Source organism: Cynoglossus semilaevis, chromosome 18, assembly GCF_000523025.1.
Source record: "Cynoglossus semilaevis isolate Cse_v1.0 chromosome 18, Cse_v1.0, whole genome shotgun sequence".
NCBI classification, from domain to species: domain Eukaryota; kingdom Metazoa; phylum Chordata; class Actinopteri; order Pleuronectiformes; family Cynoglossidae; genus Cynoglossus; species Cynoglossus semilaevis.
The window spans coordinates 11,835,191-11,854,844 of NC_024324.1; the positions used below are offsets into that span (position 1 = coordinate 11,835,191).

Sequence of the window (19,654 nt, forward strand, 5' to 3'; positions counted from 1 at the left end):
TTTTTTAAATTTAATTCTATATATATAAACAAACAACCACTTACACCCACATTCAATTTTATGTGTATATATGTGTATATATATGTATGTATATATGTATATATATGTATGTGTATATATATGTGTATATATATGTGTGTGTATATGTATATATGTGTGTGTATATGTGTATATATATATATATATACTGTATATACACTGTTCAGGGTTGTACTCTGTCCTCAGCTGTAGATAGCTGGGATTAGCTCCAGTGCCCCCAAACTAAGGCCCGGGGGCCGGATGCGGCCCGTTCAGCTTTTTAATTCAGCCCGCCAAACTTTTCCAAAATATATAATTTATTTATATTATCTTTATATGTCTGCCTTTTCCCTGAAATACCCACGTTTCCATGTTCTACGTCCAATAGGTGGCGTAGAACATGACAAAAGCCTTTTAGCGTTTATGCATGACTTTTACATGCCATTTATCTTAGTTCACGCGAATGCTCCATCTAGCTGCTCCTGACCCAGCCCCCCCGATTCCATTTTAGGACCACACAGTTCTCACAAATCCTCACAATTTTGGAACCCAGTCACAGGCTGGATCGGATGGTTCTGTGGGCCGGATCTGGCCTGCGGGCTGCCAGTTGATGATATTTGGTGTTTACGTATATTAGTGCAGAATGTGATATAAAAAGCAAATTGGTAGATATTTGTTTTTATAGGTGAGAAACTCAAGTTTATGTAGAGACGGGACGTTTGGTGTAAGTTTACACTCTTATTTCTTATGGCAAGAGAGTCAGATACACGCACGGGTACAATCATTCGAGTAGCGTTACTCAATCTTGGCAGGATAAGAAGCAACCACACATCGCATTCTGTCTCTGCATGCTGTTTTCCCTAAAGGAATGCCACAGATGAGCAGCGTATAGCCAAGAAAAGAATACTTTCTATCAGGCTACCACTTGTACTAAGATTATAAAAGTGTTTGATTGTTCCTTTTATCTAAAGTATCATTTGGAAATAGTGAGGTCAGGGAGTTTTTATTTATTTTTCCTAATTTTAACACTGATACAATTTATGGTTTGGTTTTGTCCAGGGACCAATTGGAGCACCTGGAGACCAGGGTCCAGAGGGGCCGGCTGGCACTAAAGTAAGAAGGCTAAGTGACTGACTTGAGGTTAGGTGTTAAAGCCGAAGGAAAGATGTCTGGTTTTTGTGACTGTTTCTGTACACTCCATATACAGGGAATCCGAGGATTGAGTGGTGCACCTGGACCTATGGGAGATACTGGAATTGGTTTCCCTGGTCCAAAGGTAAGACAAGATATGTAATGTTATAATTCAATACTAAAAAAAAAAAAAAAAATACAATTGATTCTGAACAAGTACAGGAGTCTCAAGCTCAAATGAGGCCATTACTGCTAATGTCATTTTACTTGAGGGCCATGTCAGTTACTGGTTCAATATCAGTCTTTGTCTTATAAATTCTGTACAAATGAGTAGAATTACCAAATAAAACAATTGTAATTTTCCAACCTGCAATCAATAAAATATATCTATGTAATTTAGTTTTATTTTAATTTTTAAAAGTCATTATCCTTATCAAGTTGCGGGACAGATTTTGGGGCATGCGGGCTGGAAGTTGCTTTGGGGTCCAAAGTTTGAGACACCTTCTCTAATGGTTAATCAACAGTTAACCAAAATTAAAAAATTAAAAAATTAAAAAAGGGGCCTGTATTCAATGTCAAAATCCATGAAAATCATCAAATCATCAAACAGTGCACATCAAGGACGAGGTTAATTGGATAGTCAAACGCTAAGTGTGAATGTAAATGGTTGTTTGATGAATGTAAATTTAAGTTGAGTTTGACTTAGTCACTTGGTGTTTAATCAGTAAAATGTACAACATGTCCCATCTGTTCTTCTAGGGTGAGAGAGGCAGCCCTGGCAGACCCGGTCCACCTGGTTCCGTGGGTGTGGGAAAACCAGGGATGAGTGTACGTGAGAAAGTAACATTTTTACGTATTCCAGATTACCGGACTATTGAGCGCACCCGAATATGAGCCGCACCCACTAAATTTAAAAAGAAAAAAATAATTGTACATATATATAGGCCGTACGTTTCTATAAGCCACAGTGTGTCTACGTTGTAACATAGGATATTTATAGAAAGATTTTTTTTCACTATTAATTAAATAAATGTTTTGTTTTTTTTAATTTTTGAACAGTGCCACAGCCACACCGAGCACAACAGAACATGAACAGTGTTTTAACAGCTCCTCTATAACCAACTCACGCTTCGACATAACAGGGCTCAAACTGCTCTCGAATTTGCGTATAAGTGCGCCCCATGCACATATACGCACACAGCCATTCACAGACAGACATATGCTACTAGTATAACACACAGTAGCCTACCAGAAAAGTCACTGATCGCTAGCGGTATGAAATTCGTTAGCCTGTAAAAATCCAAAAGTAACTGTGTCATTGTTTAAGTCGCAGGGTTCAAAGCGTTTGGAGGAAAAAAGTAGCGGCGTATAGTCCAGAAATTACGATACATTTGGTGAGGAACTTTGCTTAGGACAGTGTTTCTCAATACCCCCCTCCCCCCCCAACACCTCTGAATTATTTATTTATCTGAATAAACAACTGTAGGTGTTGCTTGGACCAGCATTCTGTATACAACCCCCGATTATCAAAATAGATTAATAAAGCCTGCTCTACTGCCATCTAGTGACTGGAGGCTTGGTTATCGTTCAAACATGAATAAAGACAGTATATTGAAATATGTATATATATATATATATATATATATATATATATATATATATATATATATATATATATATATATATATATATATATATATATATATATATATATATATATATATATATATATATATATATATATATATATATATATATATATATGTATATATATATAAAAAAACAAACCAAAAACTATTTGAAATTGGTGGAAGAGGAAGAACTAAAAGGTGGGTCACACTGTGCCATGATACCAGGATGGCAGGTACGCATTGGGCTGCGAGCCGATTGGAGGACATCAGAGTGGAGAGGAGGGACAATGAATCAGTCTCGGTTATGCTATGTACTGCATGCCACTGGGTGGCAGTGTGTACCCTTTTCAGAATTCATAGTTGCAACACACTATTCAAAGATTTTGGGGGAAAAAGTGCTCTCTGGAGTGAGTGACGTGAATTCAGTACTCAGTAATACATGAATGGTATTAATAATGCTATTAATCCTTAATTCCCAAGGATTTAATAAATGTCGATCTGTCTGTCTATCTATCTATCTGTCTATCTATCCATCCATGGATCTGTCTGTCTGTCCGTCCGTCCATCTCTGGAGCCGGTACAGTCTCAAAAAGAATAAATATATTATATATCATATTTATGACTAACACTGACATAGAATCACTTTCGGCTTGTCTGTTTACCTGGGGCCGCTACTGCAGAAATCTGTATAGTAATTTGGCAAAGTTTTGACCCCGAATGCTTTTCCTGCCGCAACCCAAATACATCGTCATGTATGTACACTAGGTGAGAGACTAGGTTCACAGCAGGATTTGCACCACACCCACAGTAAATACGGTCAGTTCTCGATCTATAAGTCAACAAACTCTTTCTCTGTCGTGTCAGCCTGGGGAGTGATGGCCTTCCTGTATTGTCCTCTGCTGTATCACTAAATTGCTCAATTAGATTTGGAGCAGTGCCGAAAGACATGACTATATTTTCTCTGTAGGCCTACAGCATAACGTTGTATGAAAAGAAATATTATCTTGACATCTTGTTGAAACAGGTTGAAGTTCTATAATAAAAGAAACTTAATTCTTCCTCTTTTTTTATGAATAAGCGTTTTCCGCTGAAGGCTAGAAAAACTTGTCAACAAAGCAAGTAAACGCCACAGGTGTATTCGGGCATATTTAGATAAGATTCTTTACATGCTTCATGGCTGAAATGCCCAGTAAGAGCTGCAGGCAACTTTAGTATACAGTACTGGACCTTCAGTAAAAACATCATGACTATATTTGTATAGAAATGAGGTATTTGATTAGGAAATAGTCGTAAAAACGTCTTGCTAACAGTATTTTGTGCTAATTTGTTTAGGGGCCAGCAGGGTCACCAGGCATGCAAGGACTAATAGGATTTCCTGGTGTGGGTGTTCAAGGACCAAAGGTAAGTAATATGACAAATGGGTTTAGTTCATAAGGTATTCCCCTTTTTTTTTTTTCTTCTACTTTTACTGCAGTTGTAAACAACCTGAGCTAAATACTTTGTTGTTACGACAGGGGGAGAAGGGTCTTCAGGGGCCTAAGGGCAACCCTGGACCGGCAGGACTTGGACAAAAAGGTGATAAGGTAATGTTAACTGTTACAGTGACTGCGATTACACACATGTAAACTACATAGAGGACAATATGGCTTCCCCCGTCTGGCCTTCAGGGAAGCACAGGGGCTCCTGGTCCACCAGGGTTGATGGGTTCACCAGGGGAAGGGGACCAAGGAGAAAAGGCAAGACTTTGCTGATTACTGACATTTGTTTTCCTTATTTCTCTTTAGTTCATTTAAGTGTTGTTTACCCTTTTTTTAGGGAAATCAAGGGCCCGTTGGGCCCTCTGGTCCAAGGGGGCCTTCTGGATTGGGTTTAGTTGGACCAAAGGTTAGTAGTGGGGTAACCATGACTCACAGCGAGACTTTAATATGGTATAAAGTAAACAATCACGAGATGTTTTGCATGTGACCTTCATACAAATATACAGGAAATGAATAATTTAAAAATTGGTTATGTATTGGTATAATTTTGTAGACTGCAAATTATGTCAAAAAAGTGTTTCTCCAATATTGTCTAATACAATAACTGTCAACATTTCTAATGCTTTACATTCAGGATTATTATTATTAACTTGGAATTATAATAAAAAATAGGCATTTGAATCTTGCTATACGTTTACAAACCTCAAAACTACTATATACCATAATTCCCAGACTATAAGCAACTACTTTTTTTCACACTTTGAACCCTGTGGCTTAAACAATGATGCGAAAAATTTATCGATTTTTTAAAATTTTTTTATGGGAATGGTAATAAAGATCCCAACTTCCCTGTTTCTGCTTACCTCTGCTGCGGACAAGCACAAAGTGAAGGGAGATAGCCCCGGAGCTAACGTTAGCGTTGGCGCTGAAGCAGCTCACTGTGCATTCCAACTACGGTCGGGGCACCAAAGCAGGAAAGCGCTAACGTGTAACCAGCCGTGTTACAGGCTCTGTTCGGGAAAAAAAAAGCATTTATTAAATTAAACGTAAAAAAAAAATCTGTGTAAATATCCCAACAACGTGAACACCTGCGGCTTATAGAGAAGTGCGGCCTTTATGTGTACGTTTTTTTCCTTTTTAAATTTAGTGGGTGCGGCTTATATTCAGGTGCGCTCAATAGTCTTTCATATAATTTGTGCTTCACTTGTTATGAACAAATTGCTACTTTTAGCCTAAAATAAACTGTGTTTTTCTGAAGGACGTAAAGAGTACAAAAATTCTTAGTGGAAATATTATTCATTCAAATAAAACTGCAAGGCTTAACAATTAATTTTAGATAATTAACTGGTCTTACCAATTAAATTTTATTTTATTTGAAAGCCCCTCAGACCTTAAAAATCACTTATAAGGAACCGCTGTCATTCCTTAGGGAGATCAGGGTTTTCCTGGAGATCCTGGACTTCCAGGGGAAAGGGGCCTTGGTGAACCTGGACCAAAGGTGAAGGATAGGCCTTTTTGAGTCCAGTATGTTCCAAATGGGAACAATTTCATGGTTTAGCTTGACGCATGTATGTGGTTGTCCAGGGGGAGTCAGGCTCCAATGGAACTGCAGGTATACCTGGTATTCCTGGTGAAGACGGTCTTCCTGGACCTAAGGTAAGTCAATAAGTATTTAATCTGTTTGTGGAGAAAATAAGTCAGTCCTCTGCTTCTTCCTTAAGAAGATTTCTGTTTGTTCCAGTTCCAACAACAAATGCTTTTCTCTCTCCATTCATGCTAATGCTAAATGTCCAGTCTGCCCTGTTGTATTTATGGAGTAAGTTTTAATTCGCTGTCTGCACTACAGAAGCAGTGGACGCAGAGAAAACTTTCAAATCACTAGATGCAGTTTGATAGATTCACAGTGCTTTTTTTTTTTTTTTTTGACCGTCCAATCACAACCATTGAAATGCCACATAACAATACGCCTGGTAGAACGCCTCGGTGTCGCCAATTTAAAATCGAACTGGTTAAGGAAACTACTTCATTCTTGTCAGGCTCCAATGGTGCTTGCACTACTGATTCTGAAGGCCTCAAGAAGGATTTCTTTCACCCTGGTAACAGATGAGGCTGAAATATGATTGGATAAAACACTTAAGGATACATATACATGAATGGAAGCAGCAAAATGTTCATGATCAACATATTGATATTGTGATAAGTCACAGATCCTGACGCTCCTCATCACTGACATTAACATAGAAAATGTCTTCTGTCATACTTTCATACCTAATATCAGTAAAAAAAACATTGCTAAAAATGATATTTGATTTGAGTATACACAGTGCTGTTGTGTGTCTAAAAATGATATTTGATTTCTGAAACATACTTTGAGTATACACAGTGCTGTTGTGTGTCATTTCAATGAAATATGAAACCTGTTGGTCTCACTCAGGGAGAAATGGGGTTGCCAGGTCTGCGAGGCTTACAGGGAGAGCCTGGAACGGGTATTCCCGGTGAGCAGGTAAATCTGCAAATACATGAAGTTCTCTGCTTTACCTGTTGAACTCATATTTGTTGTATATTGTGTTTTGTATTATTATAAGGGATGCACATAAAACTTTAAAGTATTTCTTCTTGTGCTTCCACAGGGAGACAGAGGTGATCGTGGACTGAGGGGACTGTCAGGGTCTCCGGGGCCACAGGGTCCCCCTGGTGCTAAGGTTTGGTGAATAGTGTTGATGCTTTTCTATTCATTCTCCCATAACGTTTTTAAACCTAATGGCCACTAATACAGTATAGTTTAAAGGTCTAACTCAAGGGGTGTCAAACTCGTATTGGTTCACGGGCCGCATACATACCTAATTAGATGTCAAGTGGGCCGGACCAGTACAATCGTAACAAAATTACCTATAAACAACAGTAAGTCCATGTTTTTCTCCTTTGTGTTCATGCAAAAGAAGTACAAGTATATTAGATATATCCTAATAATATGTGATTATAACTTTACAAATTTATTTATTATAATTTCACAAACCATTTCCTGAACATGAAGTGTACTTTTTAATTTCAAAATACATCCAGTGGGCCAGATTGAAACTCCAAACAGGCCAGTTTTGGCCCACGGGCCGTATGTTTAACGTCCATGGTTTTAACTGTCAAAAAGTGTTTAAACTTTAATCTAATAGAATTAAAAGAATAAAGTTGAACAACTGCACCACCATTGCCTGATATATTGATATGGAATGCATCGGGGCACCAAGTGATTCGTAATTAGTTATTATTATTAAAGATGACTTGAGGTGTTTGAATGTTCATTTAACTCTGTTTAGGGTGAGCCAGGAAGTCGGGGAATGATGGGACTTCCTGGACCTGCTGGAAATGGATTGCCCGGATCAAAGGTACCGTAACAGTCGATGTTAAATGGCCCGTCTCTATGTGAATCTACAGACTTACGACCGCTAAGTTTGCATTCAAAATACTTCTGTATCGTAGGAAGTTTGTTTCTTCTCCATCTGTATAGCCATTACAGGTGCTAAATGTCAACGTTTCAGAACCAGTTCCTTTTCTGTCCTCTCATTATAGCACACCGCCCCTGTTCAAAGTTGTTTGTCTTTCTCTGACTCAAGTCAGCAGTAAAGGTGACCTTCTTTTGAGTTACACTGCTCCTCTTATCTCGTTGCCATAGACAGCGGTTTTAATTATGTACTTATAGCTATGTACTTTCGAACACGAAGTGCTTAAGCATTCCCTGGATTCCTAAGAGCTATTATCTGCCTAGGTTAACTGTGACGGAATTTTAAGAAGGCATGCAGGTGAAATTTTTGCACCAGCTTAACCGGCTTGTAGTAAAGAAAGAAACAAAAAAAAAGACGCTACGAGTTTCATGAATTTCTCTCTACATTGGGTGTAATAATAATCATAATATAAATAATAATAATTTGAACTTTACTGATACCACACTTAAGAAATTCGTGTTAACAGCACAGCTGCTGCAACAGGCTGCCCCATAGGAGGCGCCAAATATGTGGTTCCTCTGGGAAATCAAACACAGGACTTCCTGCTCTCTGCCTCAGGGGCAGGTTTGCTAACTGCTACAGTGTGGGATTACTGACATGACATCATTTATGTCTTTTTGGGCGGGGAAAAAAAAAAATTTTTGGGCGGGGAAAGAAAAAATCGCTTATGTTGCAAAATCATCGATGTTTGTTGTATTTCTTAGCGTTGGCTCATTGATGTTTGTTGTATTTCTTAGCGTTGGCATTTGTGTGTTTCGCCTCTGTTTGCTGACGTCACAGGGTGATCCAGGGCCCGTGGGACCACCTGGTCCTGTGGGGGAACGTGGAATTGGAACTGTTGGTACAAAGGTACAGTAACTGTAACCATGCAATGCATTCAAATTGAGACACTGTGAAAACATATGTAAACTTTCCAAAGATAACGCATGCTAGTTCCAGAGCTGTTAGATCAAAATATATTTTAATAGATATATTTTTTTGTGTGTGTGTTTCAATCATTCTACATTATCAGGGCAATAAAGGAAATCCTGGACCTGCAGGACAACAGGGGGAGAAGGGAGAAGGTCACCCAGGACCGATGGTATGGTTTTATTTACCTGTATCATTTCGGATGCATAAGAAAGACAGAATTGAATTTTTATTTATTTTTTTAAATGCTAATGCATAAATGCTAAAACAACAAAGAACTAACTTTGCTCCATTTATAATACTCAGGGTCTTCCTGGCTCACCGGGCATGCAAGGAGAGGCAGGACCTGAAGGGAAAGGGCTTCCTGGACCTAAGGTGAGGCCAATGTATTAGTTCCACTGTAATTGGACTGCATTTGCCTTAGAATTAGTTGTGGGACTTTTTCCAGTTTATCTCAAAAGCTGAAAATATGTAATATAGGGAAACATGTCATATTTGTGCATATTTTATTTTAATTTTAAAAATTCATCAAGAATTTTGAAACCCCAAGCGGGCCATTTTTGGCCCACAGGCTGCATATTTGACACCCCTGCATTAGACTATCTCTAGGATTATTTTGAGCTACGATTTACTTTCCAGACGGCTGTAAGGGTGCATTTGGAATTACCAACATATGAACAAACACAGATGGGAATTGGCAGCAAATACAGTAGAGAGACAAGTTCACTTAAGTGCCAGCCCAGAACAAGCAGTGTCATACTTCATTGTTAGAAAAATTATGTGAGCAAACAACTCATAAATACCTACATGCAACTTTAGAGGGAAAACTGGTTTTGTTTCCCTGTCAGAACAGAACGTCAGAGTGGAATGTACAAGATTTTAAAAAGTCTCAATGTTTGTTGTGTCTGGTTTGTGGCAGGGAGACAAAGGCCTTCAGGGAGTACCAGGCCCCGTGGGTCCACCTGGAACTGGTCTTATTGGACCAAAGGTCAGTGACTGGACAGTTCTGTTATATTTAAAAATCAGTTTCCTGACATGACATGTTTTGTTTTCTCGACTTTCACCTTTAACTCATTGTATTTTCAGGGTTCTATAGGGAAGTCTGGCCCACAAGGCCCTCCTGGGATTCAAGGAGAGGGCATCCAGGGACAAAAGGTAAGCAAAGGTAACAACTAACATTGTCATATTGTTCACCGAGAGTTTCAAAAGTAAGGTTTTAGTATCTAGTCATGCAGCTACGGTAGATCTATATAGAGGGCAATGTTGGACAGGTACTGAGGCAACTCTATATAGAGGACAAACATTATGTGTGAGTGGGGCAATGTTGGACAGGTACTGAGGCAACATATTGGTCAAATTGTCAAAATGCCCCCCTTGGGGACAGAAATGTTTTCACCCCCCAGGTCCCATGACCCACACCCACATAAATTGTAATACTATTGATACCTGGTAACGTGTATATTTTTATCTGTACAAACCACTGTATGAGTTGCTGCCACCTAGTGACTGGAGGCTTGTTATCATTCAAGCAGTACAGTAGTGGTACACTTATGTCCAGGGTGCCATATTCCATTGGAAGCCCCTCGCGTCCCTCCTGGTACCACAATGCGCCCCCCAAGGGGGGGGGGGCTTGCTCAACTATTTGAGAAATACTGCTTTAGGATATGGCAGTGCCAAATTCACAAATATATGGATATGTTGATATTTGCAAGTTTGTGTTTAGCAACAATTTAGTTAGCTTCTTAAAAAAAACTTTAAAAAGGAAATTATTAGTAGTTACCTTCTTAAAAAAAAAAACTTTAAAAAGGAAATTATTATAAAAGACAGAAAACCACATAGACAATGTCCATGTCTTCAAATCCATGTCTCTTACATTGTCCTCCTTTAGGGAGACCCTGGCTTTCAAGGGCTGGTGGGCCCACGTGGATTACCAGGAGATTCTTACCCAGGGGAGAAGGTACAGACAATGCATTTAGCATCTGCTAATTGTAGCGGTGCTGCTCTACATAATGGAAGGTTTTGTTTTGTTTTTATACACAAAGGGTAAACAAGGCATTCCGGGAGAACATGGGAAAAAGGGGGACAGAGGAAAGTATGGGGAACCTGGATCTACCGGAGTTAAGGTATAAATGTAACTGCCAAATCACAGAACATTGACTTTAAAACAAAACAAAATCTATTAGTGTGAAACTCACTTACTCTATAAAACTGGACATCTAGTGGTCAGACATGTGAACTTGCTGTAGGATTCATATGCTGGAGAAAAAAAAAGAGAAATCCATTTTCTGTTTCTGCCTTAAACATGCCTTTTCAGTTTATTTTTGAGTTCTCCATTGTGCTTATATTTCTAAACTGAGTTTAATTACAGGGCAGAGCTGGAGAAAAGGGTGAACCAGGGCTGACGGTAAGTACAAAAACCCCCCAAAAATGTCACAAAAATACATGAAGTGTCTTTTTAAATTGAACTTCTATTTTTTTCCTATCTCTAACTATCCACAGAGAGAAGAGGTCATCAGAATTATCCGGGAGATTTGTGGTAAACCGAACATTTATACAGACTAACTTATAACATGTTGCAAATTAGTTAGCTTCCAAAATGTTTTGGACTATAGATTAAAAAACACAATATAATTTCCTTTGGCCTGTATTTCCAACTGTTTATTGTTCAGGTTGTGGCCTGAAGTGCAAAGAGAGCCCTCTGGAGTTGGTGTTTGTCATTGACAGCTCTGAGAACATGGGACCAGGAAATTTTGAGCTGGTCAAGGATTTTGTCTCAGCTCTGGTGGAACGTCTCTCTGTGAGCAAAGACTCTAGCCGGATAGGCGTTGTTCTCTACAGCGACGAAAACATGGTGGCGGTCAATCTGCTGCAAAGTCTCAGCCAAGATGACATCAAAGCTGCCATTCAGACTATGCCCTTTTTGGGCCAACGCACCTTCACTGGCAGCGCCATCCACCGGGCTAATCAGATCTTCAGGGCTTCAAGGGCTGGTGTGAGAAAGGTGGCTATCGTTTTGACAAGTGGACTTGCTGATGCCAGGGACGTGATGCGGCTCAATGAAACAGCTCTGGACGCTTACGTTCATGGGATTGAGATGTTTTCCGTTGGAATCATGAGGAGGAGTAACCCACAGTATGAAGACTTCCAGGATGAGATGACGGTCATTGGCACTAATCCGGACACAGAGCATGTGTATCTTGTGGATGACATCAGGACACTACCCAGTAAGTAAACGTGTAATGTTTTCTCAGAGAGATAATATTGTGCTTTGTACTCACAAATAATAAAATTCAAATAGTCATTGAAAGATACCGTATAATTCAAACAACCAAAGGGATAACGGTGATTACAACATGTATACTGATAAGAGTAAAATTTCCTTAAGGATTAGTTTAAATGTTCTACAATTATAATCCAGTGCAAGTTCTTTGCTCGCTGGCACCTCTAAAAAGTCATTTTGGATGCATTTCAGGTACTTATAAAACCAAGACAGAGTGTAAAACACGTAAGAGTTTTTTTCTTTAGTGCGATTTACTAGAAGAGGATTAACAACCAAGCCACATAGAGGAATTTTTGAAAGGAGACCGCTAGTTCCTTAGTTTTAACTAGGGTCGAGTTAAGCGGAGAAAGAGAAGGGAAGTACAGGAAAGTGCTGAGTCAGGAGGTGCCCTCTGAATAGCAGGGTCTTCAAGAGCTTTTTGATAATAGTGACAGTGAACAGAGCGGTGACATTTGCCCTTATAGGCTGAGCAAAGACCAGAAGTGGACCATCTGTATAATAACCTGCACAGACACGTAAGAAGAGGGCTAACTATCCGAGGGTAGCTTGTGTTTTTAACACTACAAACAATGTCAATGTCTTTAATGCCTTTGGTTTTATATTTGATTTGATTACATTCATTTTTAAGTTGTCAAATTTTTTAGTTATTGTTTGAATAATTAATCTCAAACTAATAATGCAATAAATTACAATAAAAATCACACGTCCGGTTGTAGCTAAATTAAATGTGAAAAATCAGCAAAAGTGTCATTTTCACAAAATAAATTAAAAAAAAAATGTGCATATAGTTCGTACATGACAATGATTCAGTGGATCAACAACAAAATAGAGATGACGCCAAAAAATATAAAAGTGTCATTCGTGTTGAATCAATGTAAATCACGTCTAAAAACTATGGGTTTTTGTTTTTTTTTGTTTTTTTGCAACAGCTCTGGAAAACCTAATATTGCGCCAGATATGTGAGCAGGAAGACACCGTGACCTTTTTACCCTTTGGGACAACTGTGGACACCCACCCAGATGTCTCACCAGACAACCTTTTTGTCAAACTACTAGAGATGGAAAATCCAACACAGGTAACACAGAGCTTTTGGTTTATATCTACGCTCATGTTAAATATTAACAAATTAGAGGGATGTTAACAAAAGTAAATAAATGATTTGTTTGCTAAAACTAATTACAAAGACTGCAACTGAACACCTGTTGTTGATTACATTAACTAATCAACTGTAGTCCAACAAATAAATAATTTTCGTTTTACCCACAGACGTAACCAACTGATGCCTCGGCACTTTTTAAGAACTTTGTTTCCCTTATTACAGATGGCAACAACTCACTCTACACTTTTATGATTTTAATTACAGCTTTTCTATCACCCTCTCTTCAAGCTACACTTGGAATTGACCCAAAATATTGCAACTGGCGCACGCATTTGAAGGGATCACACCAGGACAAGCTGTTGATTTTCTAAAACAGACTTTTGTCTGCGCTCCGTCATTTAGGGCACAAGCCCAAATAAAATAAAATGTGGGGAACTCCATTTGTAGTAATAATAATCTTTGATCCTCACCCGGTGAGGAACATTCTGTAACGGTGGTTATGTGCCACGTTTCAAGTTTGTGATTCAATTAAAAACCTGTTGTGTGATTTTTAAGTAACTATTTAAGTAATTATGTTATGATTGTACTGGTCCGGCCCACTTGACGTGTAATGGGGCTGTATGTGGCCCATGAACCAAAAGAGACACATAGTGTACATGTATAATGTGTTGTGTCTAAGTGGACATTATGATGTTTATGGTAGGTACATTTTGAATGTGTGTTACAACTTTAATCCTCTAATGTTAACTACTTGTACTCCATTGATCACATTCAGAATATTGTCCAGACATGCACAGCTACCGTACATACTCGCGTATTAGCAGATTTGCCGAAAATTCAGCCCAAACTGGTGATTTTTACAAAAACTTGCTTATAAGCCGACCACCATGTTTTCATTTTTTGCCGTGGTAAAATGTCTTTCTCCTGCTGTGTGCATCAACAAAGAATTGGAAAATGATCTCGGTAAACACCGTTTACGTTAAAATTGCGAAGCTCTCTCTCGCCAATGTTTGTTACAAAATTCAGAATAGACATGATTTTTTTTGCATTACTGTATATCAGTGGTACAGTTAAAGTGATTATTAAATATCAGTTGTAGATTGTGTGGATTAAATTTATTTATAGGTGTTATGATAATTTGAACAATACGTATGGTATCCCAGGTATTTATGCGCATATAGGCCGACCCCCTCCTTTAAATTCGGCTTATATGCGAGTATGTACGGTAAGGACAACATGGAATATGTATCTATGTTAATGTACTAATGATTGTTTCAATTTCCTACTATATTTCTTGGCATTGTTTTCATTTTTATTTGTTTTTTAGATCTGAAGTACATGATCTGATCTGAGGTCATTCTCTTCCACAGGGTGGAGCCACTGTGAATGTTGTTAAACCCTCTACCCTACAAACTCCTGAATCAGGGAGACCTGAAGTGAACCTGATTGACACCGAGTTAAAAGGCAGGCTTCCAGAAGTCAAAACCAAGCAGCCCAGTCTTAGTCTTCAACCGCTGACTGACTCATCTGCACAAGGTAACGAAGCCAATAACAACAGCTGGCTTTCAGATAAGGGTGTAGTTCCCTGTAAAGCAGGAAATATGTGACAATATTTTTTTCAATAGGTAGCGACACACCCTTCTTCTCTGTAAATAGATATTTGACATTTGAAATGGGAAACAATACAAAACTTTTCTTAAAAAAAAAAGAAAAGAAACTGTTGTGTTGTCAGCACTGGATTAACACTTCAGACATAGTAAACTAGGTGACAGAAAAGTGTATCTGCTCCTGCCCCTGTTGCGTCTGCCTCGTGAAGGTGTTGCCCAGTAATAATCCAAGTGTATACACTGTCGTTGACAGACAGACCTTAAGCCTGTAAATATTTGACAAGGAGAATCTGAGTTTAAACAAAAGCGATGCTATATCGCTTGAACTTAATTGTCCATAAAAGGTGTTGATGTTTCAAAATACATTGAAACATTGTAAATGCATATGCATCAACTACAACTGTATAGACCAGGAGCGTCAGACAAATAGCCCCCGGGCCAAAACTGGCCTACATGCTGTATTTTGAAAATTCAAGATTTGATGTGGTAAAATTATATTTCATTAAATATGAAAAAATACTAAGAAATATCTAATAAAAAAAACATTGACTTATTGCTATTTATAGGTCATTATGCTATGATTGTACTGGTTCGGCCAATTTGATATCTATTTAGCCCGTGTGCGGCCAAATGAGTTTCACACCCCTGGTATAGATGATAATTTCTTAATCAATATTACTGTTAGGTTGGCATATACTTTAAAGTAAAATTGATGTGCACAGTAGAGGTATTTGTTGAATCAATACATCGGGAAATTGACTGATAATTCATATATATATATATTCATATATACCCATATACACATATATGAATTATCATTGTGTATTTCCCGATGGCAGTTAACGAGGTGAATGTTAGCCAATACCGATGTTCATCCTGTCTTTCATTCTCTTTATGTCCGAAACACTTCCCATTTTTCAACATATCCCTCTTCTAACGTCTATTGTATTCTGTTCCTGTTTATTTGCTGACTCCTAACTACAACCCTGTTGTCTTCAACAGTCATACAATGTAAATCATACAATGGAAATCGTTGTTTAGATAACTGGCTTGGCCCAATGCCCTTACAATAGCAGTACTCATTATCTATATGTTTGATTAGCAGTAGGAAGACACACATGTTCCTCTAGCATCTGGGTGAGACTTAGGTCTGTCCACATTCTATATTTAATGCATTATACACAAAAATAAAATTCCTATTCCATATTTAATGCATTATACACAAAAATAAAAAAACTGTTTTTTTCTTTCTATCTTTTCAGCTGAAGTTTGCAGTCAGCCTATAGACCAAGGCTCCTGTCGTCAGTACGTAATCAGGTGGTACTATGACCCTGAGGCCAACGCCTGTGCCCAGTTTTGGTATGGCAGCTGCGAGGGGAATGAAAACAACTTTAAGACTGAAGCGGACTGCAGGGATTCCTGCATCTACATTTAACACATTAGGAGGACAAGTTTGTACGTGAAGCAGGAGTTTCACCGCACCAAAGTGGAACAGAACGAGTGACGCAGCTTGTGCTCTTTAAACTGATCCCTGAACAATGTATTGGCAACTTGGACCTTCTCCTCACACGCAGGCAACACCCTCTGTTATATTTGTTTTAATATTTCATTATTGCAATATTGGATGTGTCAGATTTTCCCAGGACAGACTTTAACAGAACAGTAACTTAAAAAGACACTTTGTGAATAATAAAACATGTAAAAGGTTTTCACCTTTTACATGTTTTATTATTCACAAAGTGTCTTTTTAGGTTCAATGTCATTTTAATTCCCCCGATGTTGTTGATGCCAATTGTCCCTACCTGTACATTTCCTAAATATTTAATACCATTGTTTATGCTGTTAAAAAAAAAAAAAGCAATTCAGAACTTTCTAAATCTCATTGTTTGATTAAACTATCTTCCAACACTTTCCCAGTCTTTGTGACAAATGTCATTTTAAACACTGTACACACACAGTCCTACTCTGACAAAAACCACAGTCCTGTGTGTAAAGAAGCATATCCGTATTTAGTATGTGTCAACATCATCAAAAGGTAGTGCAACAGCGGCAAGAACAATAGAGCCTCTGATAAATGTCCTTTACTTTGTTAAACTGTGACCTCATTCTTGGTTTGCTCTTTCATGTCCTCCCAGTTTCACCACAATCCAACACTGCCAAACAATCAAGTAACAAAGTTAGTAACATAACGTAGTTGAGTTGAATTGCTCTATTCCAGAAGAATAAATAAGAAGAAAAATAAAAATGCAGATGTTAAAAATATAGAGTGACAGACTTATAGACCAATTTTCTAGTGTTGCAACACAGTGCTATGTAACATTGTTACATTGCTGTCTTAAAAGCAAACTTAAAATCATATCAAAATGTAATGCCATTTAACAATGATTAAAGATCAATTAGAAATTTACTGAAAATTCTGCAATTCAGCCTATAGACATTTCCCAACCAATAAACTAGTGCAGTTTTATCTTTCTGTCTTCATGTGTTCTTTCACTTTGTAAAATGCAATAACATTGATAAACAGTATCAGTGCTTGACACTGATAAAGCTTTAAAGGGTGATAGTGTGATCTGGGAGATAGTTCGCCTTCACTGTTTCTGTTTCCCCATGTCAACAGGATCGTTTTTGTTTCTGTAATATCTGCAATTACAATTACATGCACCAGCTTCATTACCCACAAGGCAGATAACAAGGAATTACTCATAGTAATACCCACGAGTCAGCACAAGAGTTCTCTGTGACTATTGCAATAGAAGAACAATCCATGCAATTGTTTGAAACTTCAAGGGCAACATCTTATTCATTTAATTGTGGCAGCTCTAAACCAGCGCACTGCAGATTAGGCCATGAGCGCAGTTACATTAGTAGTTTTCTACTTTCAAACAAGCACTGATTGTCTCTGTAAATACCCGTGTCTGTAACCGCGTGCATTAAGGCAGAATGGTCAGACACTGTTAGCTGGAGTGCACATCTTGTGTGTATCAACAATAGTGGACCATGGCTACCCCCTCTAATGGACCCCAACACCGACCAAGAGAGGTGGTACAATGATCTCCACTTCAGGCAGTAGGGGAGAGGGCAATCGGCCTGCTCAAGGGACGTGGCGCTGGGGAGGAGAGGGCACACCGTCATAGCATACCACTGCGAGAGGAGAACATCCCCCCCAAAAGAGAATGCCAGACCTAGCAACTTGAACCCCTTCTGGGAAGCTATACGGCCCCAGCAGTATGTGATTTCAAACATGTAAAAAGGCAAAGATAGAATTAATTTATTGGCCTTTAATGTTTTATCGAGGTCACGAAGAACAATTGTTGACACCCCTGATTTCTGATACTACCTCAACCTGCATGTCCAGCACACGCTTGGGTGAGGATACGGCCATTCAGACGGACCTCGGCAGTTAGGGTGGACACGTTGGGGTCACGGGTGACAGAAGGAGAAACTGGGGCCAGCGGGGACGGAGGAGCAACTAGGACCAGTAGGGACGGAGGAGGAGTCTGTGGCCTCTCCTAATTTGTTGTCTATTTGAAATAAAAGACTTGAACTTGCGTATATCAAAGGCAGCCATTCATCAAATGTGTCTAATGGCAGAATATATGACTTTTAGAACACCTGGAACCCAGAGGGACCCTACACCTGAATGCTGTGGCGCAGGAAAAAAAAATTCCAGAGGAAGCAAAGTTAACTCAGCTTGACCTCATCACAGACAACAGAGTGCAGTGCACCATGTTTTCAATGCTCAATCACCACATAATCATTTAGAGGGGCGCTGTTTTACACATCATATAAAATTATATATATGTTGCACTACCTTTTAATGGTGTGTGTGTGTATCTGTGTGTGTGTGTGTGTGTGTGTGTGTACACACCTGTATCTCCTTGCCTGTGTCTTTTCCTTCAGGGTTAACAGCTCACCATCAAATACGATTGGGATCTCGTACTGGTCCTTGAACTTTCTCGAACCTCACCTATAGACAAGGTCTCATCTTACATTACATTCTATTCTCAAATACATCACTGAACAGGTTAAATGTTGAAACTCTACTCTTTATAGCATGTGTCAAACTCAAGAGCTGGGGGCCAAATGCAGCACGCCAAGTCGTTTTCTGGGACCCACGAGACCTTAAAAAGCATTTAGTAAAGTCCATAGAGCATTTATTAAAAGTAATTAATATTTATAGCTTGAATAAATAATAATCAATTGCAGAAACATGTATTAGTCTGTGATGGAGTAGTTACACCTATACCAGTGGTCCCCAACCTTTTTTGTTCCAAGCACTGGTAAGCCAGTACCAGTCGTTACTAAACATCGGTAGCAAGGTGCTGAGCAATGAAGGATTAAAATAATTTAAAAAATCCAAAACATCTTTTAGACTCTATTCTGTTAGTATCTGAGTCTAAATGCCCTATTATTTATTATTATTATTATTATCTTTAAATAAAGAAAGTAAATGGATATGACTAGATTTTCCTTGAATTAATTAAATTAATAAAATTTAAGTACATTTTTCCCATTATGTCCCACTGCAGCCAGATACCAAATGACCTATGGACTGGTACCAGTCAGTGAACCAGGGTTTGGGGACCCCTGACCTATACTGTCGTCCATTTACAACCGGCCCTTCAAGAGGAACTGTATTGCTGATGTGGCCCCCTGGTGAAAATAAGTTTGACACCCCTATTCTACAGCATTTATTGTGCAACAGTAAATACTCAAGAAAGCCAAAGTTCCAGTATGACCATGTTAACATTCAATAACTCACTTTTTTTCTGTTAAAGTGAATAGTGTCTAAATAATACTCATTATGATAAATAACAACTAACCTTCAATACATAAAATCCCATGAAATGGGATGTTTTCAGATGCATCAAATTATTGTGCTTATTTACTCCTAATATAGGCCTAATTAGTGCAAGGATACAGGACACCAATTATTATTCTCCGAATTACTTTAACTCACATTAAAATGAAACAAATTCCTTCTTTAGTTAGCGCTTACAAAAT

At 38.5% G+C, this 19,654-nt stretch overlaps 1 protein-coding gene across 1 annotated transcript in view; it reads left to right on the forward strand.

Annotated features, from left to right (window-relative positions):
• LOC103394506 (collagen alpha-1(XXVIII) chain) overlaps positions 1-16,556 on the forward strand; it is a gene marked incomplete at its 5' end in the record, with an annotated part of 23,177 nt that extends 6,621 nt beyond the window's left edge. The window contains 25 exon segments of the mRNA XM_074560000.1: positions 1,078-1,131; positions 1,226-1,294; positions 1,909-1,977; positions 4,113-4,181; positions 4,295-4,363; positions 4,448-4,516; positions 4,596-4,664; positions 5,688-5,771; positions 5,774-5,914; positions 6,693-6,761; positions 6,889-6,960; positions 7,570-7,638; positions 8,536-8,604; positions 8,768-8,836; positions 8,971-9,039; positions 9,584-9,652; positions 9,751-9,819; positions 10,553-10,621; positions 10,707-10,787; positions 11,033-11,068; positions 11,164-11,200; positions 11,334-11,888; positions 12,874-13,019; positions 14,414-14,579; positions 15,913-16,556. Coding sequence (XP_074416101.1) covers positions 1,078-1,131; positions 1,226-1,294; positions 1,909-1,977; positions 4,113-4,181; positions 4,295-4,363; positions 4,448-4,516; positions 4,596-4,664; positions 5,688-5,771; positions 5,774-5,914; positions 6,693-6,761; positions 6,889-6,960; positions 7,570-7,638; positions 8,536-8,604; positions 8,768-8,836; positions 8,971-9,039; positions 9,584-9,652; positions 9,751-9,819; positions 10,553-10,621; positions 10,707-10,787; positions 11,033-11,068; positions 11,164-11,200; positions 11,334-11,888; positions 12,874-13,019; positions 14,414-14,579; positions 15,913-16,085 — 2,511 coding nt within the window.
• Positions 16,557-19,654: the final 3,098 nt, after the last annotated feature.